Here is a 7181-nt window from a genome sequence, read left to right as displayed (position 1 = left end):
AAAAAAAAAAAAAAAAAAAAAAAATCAGGAATAGATCTGTAATAATTCACAAATCTAAACTTCAGATTTAATTGTAAGGAAAATCAATCACTAACATCAAGAGCCTGCAACCAACACAAGGGGGAAATAAGCAGCAAGGATTTGTACAAAGATCTCTCTTCAGTCTGTCTGCTGCATTTGGGGACAAGCAAAAGGAAATCTGTATTTATGGTCAATTTCAATTCTTTTTTAAAGGACATTTGGAAAAAAAAATTCTGCCAAGTGCAAGACAATGAATTACAATAAAGTATATGGTTGCCACATTCGTTCAATTTCAAATAAAAACATGGAAACAGCTTCCAACATAAGACTTGAGTAATGTTTCATACAAGTGTGTAAACAGTTTCCAGAAAAACAACTACCTTCAATTTTATTTTTAGATGTACCCATGGGCTAACTCTAGGAGAACATCAGTTCGTTAAGGAGAACCATTTCGAGTATGTTCTTCTAAGCTGCAGACAGTTCTCAACTTGCTGAGAATAGCAGTGCTGAATTAAAGAATATCTTTTTGTCAGCTAAATCTATGATAAAATCTGAAGTATGTTAACCTTCCGAACATATTGTTTCTGTGCATTATTTTGAGAAATAGCAACATTATCTGAACAGAAATTAAAAACAGCCATTGTGGAAAACAATGGAGAGGCTCCTTCAGAGAACACAGCAATTTTACAAGGATTAGGTACATCCATTAGCATTTTCCAACAGTGACTTTTCAGTCTATTTTGCATCAAGATCCACTTTCCGGGTTTTCATTTTAATATGCGTAGTGTCTTTTGCCATTTTTTAATTAATTATCTACAATTTGTTTTACTTCTACTACACTTTTCTGAATTAAGACTGTGCGAGTATTGCTCCATGGTTTTCAAAAGACACATTTCTTAAAGCTGTCCTCATAAGCAAAACTATTAAAAAACTAAGTCAAAAGTAAAAATAATAATGTTTGTTTGTCTAATTCTAATTGCCATGCATCTATGTCAGACAGAAACAACAAACAATAATGTTGCTTATATGACAATCTCATTTCAAAGAGCGCCAGAACATGGAGTCCAAGAGTGCCAGAAATCTCAGAAACAACAAAAAAAATGTCTGCCTGGCTTGATGCAGTACAGCCACGTATGGGCTTACAAAGAAAAAAGATAAAGTTAGATCCATATCAGGGTCATGTGTACACACATGTAAGCACCGCAGTGCCCAGCGCTGCTGCATCACTTGTAGTTGTATAAGCAGCAAAATGCATGTCAGAATGCAGAAAATGGCAGAGGTCTGCTTTTGAACTAACACACATAGGTGTTCTAGTTCAAAAGTGCACCACTGCTATTTTCTACACACTAACACGCATTTCGCCGCTTATACAACTGCAAGCAATGCAGCACCATGCATGTCAGCTTGCATGCAGAGAAGACTCAATTAACTGAGTCTGCTCTGACACGCCAAACACAAAATGTATGTGTATAAATGCCCATATCTATCTGTATTCAAAAGAAGAGAAGAAACTCACCTCTGTTTTAACTTTAATTACCCCTTCTTCTGTTAGAGTACTTGTTTCTATTACAGGAAGGCCTTCTGCTTCTAAATTTTCAAAAATATTCTGAAATATAAGTATTAAGCTAATATTAACATGGGGGTGGTTTATTTCTTAAAGAGCGCTGCTTCCAAATTACATTTCCAATTGCATGTCAATGTTCAAAATTCTTCAGTCACTCATAGCTGAGAAATATTGTTAACAATGTTTTCCTAAAAAGATGGACAGAAGCTTGATCAATGTTAATTGCTATTGTTTAAATACTTTATGGAGATGAAATATAGCTTCTCAGAGAGGCAAAATTTAAATCATACAATGTATATGTGTTTAGAACTTGTAAAATTCAGGCCCAGATGCAAGTACATGAAAAGACCCCCAAACTTTCATATATGCACCCTAAAATTTATTAGGCAGTGTACAGAGTTGGGGAAGTGTCAGTACCGCTGTATAAGACAAATCACAAGACTCTATTTAGAGTAGTTCTGGCTATCTATGTTCAAAAACAAATTTAAACTGGAACAGATGCTGAGGAGAGCTGGGACGATGCTTAGGAAAACAGCAAACCTATGAGTGAAGACTAAAAGAGCTTCACTCATCTAGCTTAGGCAAACAAAGGCTGAGAAGGGATATGAATATTCTTTAAAAATACACTTGTAAAGTGAATAGCAGAAAAGAAGGAGAGCTATTTAGGTTAAACAGCAAAGCTGGTACAAGATCAAATGGATGCAGACTGGTAGCAAACACATTTATACTGGGAGTTAGAAGAACATTTCAAACCATTAGAAGATGGAAGTTCTGGAATGTCCTTCCAAACAAAACAGTGGGGGCAGGGAACCTAAATTACTTCAAAAGGGGAAAATTTACCAGATGGATTACACAGGGATATTCTGGGAGCAGTAATCTAAGCATGTGATTTGTGGTTTGAGTTGTTAGTAATCCCATGAAAAGACTGAAACAAACTTGATTTCTCTGTGCATAGACTGTATATGTGGGAAGTGGCTGGTTATCAGCAGACCTTCTGCTGGTTGCCTTGAGCAAATGGAAAAATTTTCCCCCTCTGAATATGCTATTTGGCACCTGTTTTTTCCATGAGATTGTCTTCCCCTTTTCCGTTTCTTTGAAGGATACTGGCCATGGCTTGAAGTTGGAGATAGAACTACCTGAATATCTAGTACTTGGTTGGTGGGTCTTGTCTACCTGCCCATGGTCAAACCAGCCAGCAGGTATAGAATCAAGAAGTAATTTCCTCCCAAATCAAATTGGCAAGGACTTTTTTCCTCCTTTATATAGCATGTTTACATGGACCTAAGATCACCTGAGCATTTTCACCCACTCTACTTTCTGCCATTGCAATGACCACAGAATCACAGGAAAAAAAAAAAAAAAAAAAAGACTAGAAGGAACCTGAAGTCCAATGTCACCTAATCCAATGTCACCCCTGTCTAAACCACTTGAGATGACTGTTTGTCTAGCCTATTCTTAAAAACTTATGGCCTAAGAAGCTCCTTCCAGCTCCGTTTCCAAAATGCAAAAAAGAAAATGAAAAGAGCCTTCTCACCTTGTTTTCCTCAGGAAGTTCTGAGATCCTCTTCACATCACACTTGTTTGCTACAATTATAAGTGGCTAATAAAAAGAAAGTAATTAGTGTTAAACTGATTTTTCACATTATAAAAAAATTAGATTTGAACAGTAATTAGATCAGTTCTACCTTGTTAGCAAAAAGCGGTTTAATATTTCTGAAGAGTTCTAGTTGCTCCTCCAGGCTATGTCCACACTGCTCAGACACATCCATTACATACAGCACAGCAGCACGAAGATGTGCAAGCGCTGTTATAGCCTGCATCTCAATGGTGTTCCTTTCTTCCAAAGGATGATCCAAAATACCAGGAGTATCCACCACCTAAAATTCAGATATATTTAATTAACTCAGGTCTTAATATAACATGACTACCCATAAAAGAAGATCTTGAGAATTAAAGATGAAGGAAAGAAAAGGAATATGGACTGATCAACCTTTCACAGCATGTGCTTGCTTTCTGATCAGGAAAAAAAGAGTGACACTTACAATATCAATCACACGTGCATACTTCCATTCTAGCCACACAAAAAAAAGGGCCATGAAGATTATAAATTTAGTCAAAGTAAGGAAGCGAGAGTGGAATGACAAAAATTTCAGTATTAAATTAGAATGTGAAGAGTACTTCATTTCACAGCAAGATAAAAGACTAATAAAAAAAATGAGTTGGTGAATACAACCAACTATTATAATGAATTTTTGTGTGAACTGAACCACAAAGTCAAGAGATTGGCCCTGATATGATTCAGATTTTAGAGATGAATTATCTATGGCTACTGATGAATTACCCAAGTTCCCCATCCTTCCCAGAAGCAGGAATACCCCCGTATGTTCATTTTTAGAATAGCTTCTGCCCACTGACCGCATCTAGTCCAATATGTTGCACAGCAGTCCTTTGGGTAAAATTAACTGGTAACTGTAATCAAGAAAGCTAAATGCAATTCACAATTCAAAACTGAACAGCAGGATTCTCATGGATTTGTTTCCTGTGGAATGAGAGCTGTGAACAGTAATAAATCTTACCTGCCAACGCAGATACTTATAATCCATGTGTCCTACAAAGAGGGATTTGGTAGTAAAGGCATAAGGCTGTACTTCTACATCTGCTCTTGTCACCTTAAAACAAACAGAAAATAGAATTATTTTTGTGTGTTTAATGTAGGGATGTCACAGACAAATCACATGGGCTGGATGTAGCCTATGGAGCTCTATCATCTGGCCCATAAGGCTGCCCCTGACTCTGGAAATTTGGTGGAAGGACAAGCAGCAGCAGTGTTAACTGCTGTGGTTCCCACAGCCATGGCAGTCAGCAGTTGTCACTCATCTTACTATGCAATTTCCTGCCCCTGGACAACCCTACAGGCTGGATTTCAAGGGCAGAGCTGTGTCACCTTACCCTCATGGCTGGAAATTTGGTGGCAGAGCAAGCAGTGGCAGTGTTAGTCACCAAGGCTTGTCTCACCACCAAATTTCTAAGCATCCTTATATGGGCTAGATCCAGAGTTGCAAAACCATGTCATCTGGCCTGCAGTGCTGCCCATGGGCCACAACCCAGCTTTGTACTCTGGATCTGCCCAGAAGTCAGAAATCAACTGGTGGGACAAGTAACCACTGCAATTAATGCTGCCACCACTTGCCCCACCACCAAATTTCCATTCTCACAGGCCAAATGATACGGCTCTGTGCTCCAGATAAGTCTGGGACCCTTGGTTCAATGAGAAGATGTTGCTACCTGAAACGCACTATGACCTCAACATCATACATTTTACTTGCTGTTTTTTTTTTTTTTAAATGTGATAGAAACTTTCCTCAGATAGACAAGTTGATGATACACCAACTTACATTATTTAAAAACAACTTAAAAGAATGAAAAAGAAATAAAAAAAAGAAATTCACGTCTTTCTTCTAGAAGCCAGAGAATCCCACAAAATCCCTAGTCCTACATTCAGATCTCCATCTCAAACTCTTATGTGGGTATATGAAGATTCCCAAAGACTTGATCTTTTAGAATGATTCTTAATTAAAAGATATTCTGGTATTTATTTTTAACAGGAACCATTTTGCAAACCTTATTTATAAAGCTGGACTTTCCAACGTTTGGGTAGCCACACAACAGCAGAGTTCGTGTATTTGGATCAATGGTTGGTAAACGGGACAAATGCTGTCGCACTGAAAAGTTATAAAACTTATTGAATTATACATGATAATTAGCTTTTATGTACAGACTAAAGCAGAAGAGAAATATCTTTACAGACAGGAAAGCTAATAATTTTATCCTTTTACATTCTACTCTGAAGTGTTATAAATATTAATTACATGGAGGAGAAACAGTCACCAGTAGATCAGAACAAGCCACCTATGGAGCACTTTGATTTCATTCATTAACCCTCGGGTGAACCGTTTGTAAATAGAGTTTCATTATAATTTTACTGTCAATGTTATTTTAAATTAACTTTTTGCTACCTTAAACAGAAACAACGTAGTCATTATGCAACAGAGGCTATGAAGAAGAAGAATTCTTACAAAATATTTGGCACTGGTTTTCTTTGACATTGGGAAGTGATGCAGATAAAAATCTCCTGCAACACTGCCAGAGTAGATAAGATAAAATAGGAAAAAATGCACTCAATTAACTTGATCAACTGTGAATACAATGTTTAAGATACTTAACTAACATCCAGTCAGTTTCAAAATTAAATTAGAAATACTTTAAGGTACTATCATTTTCCTTTGGGCTCCAGTGCCAGTCATATTTTCCTGGTTTTTAAAAATATCTCCTGTTGTTGTATGAAAGACTCAAGTACGTGAATCTGACAGATTACCCAAGAGAAACAGTGAGATTTATAATCTAGAAATTTTTTCCCTCTAATCTCTTTTACTTGATATATTTTAGGTGCTATCTGTAACAAGAGATGGGAATATTTCAGACTCAGTGTGAATTTTAAGTGCTCTCTTCACAATTAGAAGTGCACTGATAGATTGGTCCACATTAGATCGCTACTGATAAAAAGGAAAATTGACATCACTGGCAACTGGCTTTTTCTAGCTAGCGTAGCCAATAATAACACTGATAAATGCCGTGTGCATGCAGGCACCTGCAGCGTGCATGCAGCTGGGCAGTGTAGAAAGTAGCTTCTGGCCGGTAAATCTGTGAAGAAAAGAGGTGGAGGTAGTGGGGGGTAGGGGCAGATCAAGGCCCCCACGATGAGGGAGGGAGTGGGGCTGGCGCAGGTGCTGCTTAGTCAGGGTGGGGCACGAGACGGAGCCATGAGCAGCTTGTCCAGGGGGCACAGCTCCCATCTCTATGTGCACCCCCAGCAGAGGCATGGGGGGCATGCATCCCCCAGATGCGTGCAGGGCGAGTATAGGCTGCCCGCTGCAAGATCAAGGCCAGGGGCTGTGCCAGCCTCTTCCCAGCAGGGGGGCTGGGCTGGGGCAGGCTACAGCCCAAAATTCACCATTGCCCCCTGCAGACTGCCCCTCCCAGTAGTGCCACCACTGTCTGCCTCACCCCCACTGGGAAGAGGCTAGCACAGCTGCTGGCCCCAAGTCTACAGCAAGCAGCTCTCCATCACCCCATGCACAAATCCAGGAGGGACATGTCCCCCATGCCTCACCCAGGGGTACACACAGTGACAGGTAGCCGCCTCTCCCTTCGCATGAGGTTCCCCTGGCTCTGTCCCACACCCCGCCCTGGCGGGGCAGCACCTGCCCCTGCCCCAGCCCCACTCCCTCCCTCGCTGTGGGGGCTTCAATCTGCCCCCCACATGCATTCCCCCTCCACAGACCTATTGGCCAAATGCTGCTTCCCAGACTGCATATTGGCTACTGGATCAGTATCAGCCAATAAGGCTGGTTAATAATTAGCCATCGGTATCGGCCAAAAAAATCTTTATTGGTGCACCCCTATTCACAATGCTTCAGTTTAGCATATTTCAATACACACCTTGCTCCAAATATTCCAAACTTTGTTTTTGTCTTTTGATAATTGTGCACATCCGTCCCAAAGCAGCACGTTTCAGTTGTTTGCAGCGATAAAGGGA

The 7181-nt window shown here is 39.7% G+C and overlaps 1 protein-coding gene across 2 annotated transcripts in view; it reads right to left on the bottom strand.

Moving 5' to 3' along the window:
- The window catches only part of GTPBP4 (GTP binding protein 4), a 23128-nt gene that overhangs the window by 6855 nt on the left and 9092 nt on the right, over nucleotides 1-7181 (bottom strand). Inside the window, exons 5-10 of one of the 2 annotated variants that reach the window (XM_019508170.1) lie at nucleotides 7085-7181; nucleotides 5207-5307; nucleotides 4162-4254; nucleotides 3271-3462; nucleotides 3120-3185; nucleotides 1538-1627 (exon numbers count right to left, since the gene is read on the bottom strand). In XM_019508170.1, coding sequence (XP_019363715.1) covers nucleotides 1538-1627; nucleotides 3120-3185; nucleotides 3271-3462; nucleotides 4162-4254; nucleotides 5207-5307; nucleotides 7085-7181 — 639 coding nt within the window. The remainder of the gene's footprint in view (nucleotides 1-1537; nucleotides 1628-3119; nucleotides 3186-3270; nucleotides 3463-4161; nucleotides 4255-5206; nucleotides 5308-7084) is intronic. The other variant, XM_019508172.1, reaches the window with a different exon arrangement.

The sequence above is a fragment of the Gavialis gangeticus genome, unplaced genomic scaffold (genome assembly GCF_001723915.1).
Source record: "Gavialis gangeticus isolate Ggan-Ray unplaced genomic scaffold, GavGan_comp1, whole genome shotgun sequence".
Lineage (NCBI taxonomy): Eukaryota > Metazoa > Chordata > Crocodylia > Gavialidae > Gavialis > Gavialis gangeticus.
The sequence above is the reverse complement of the archived record's forward strand: the minus strand, read 5'-3'. Positions and strand labels throughout refer to the sequence as shown.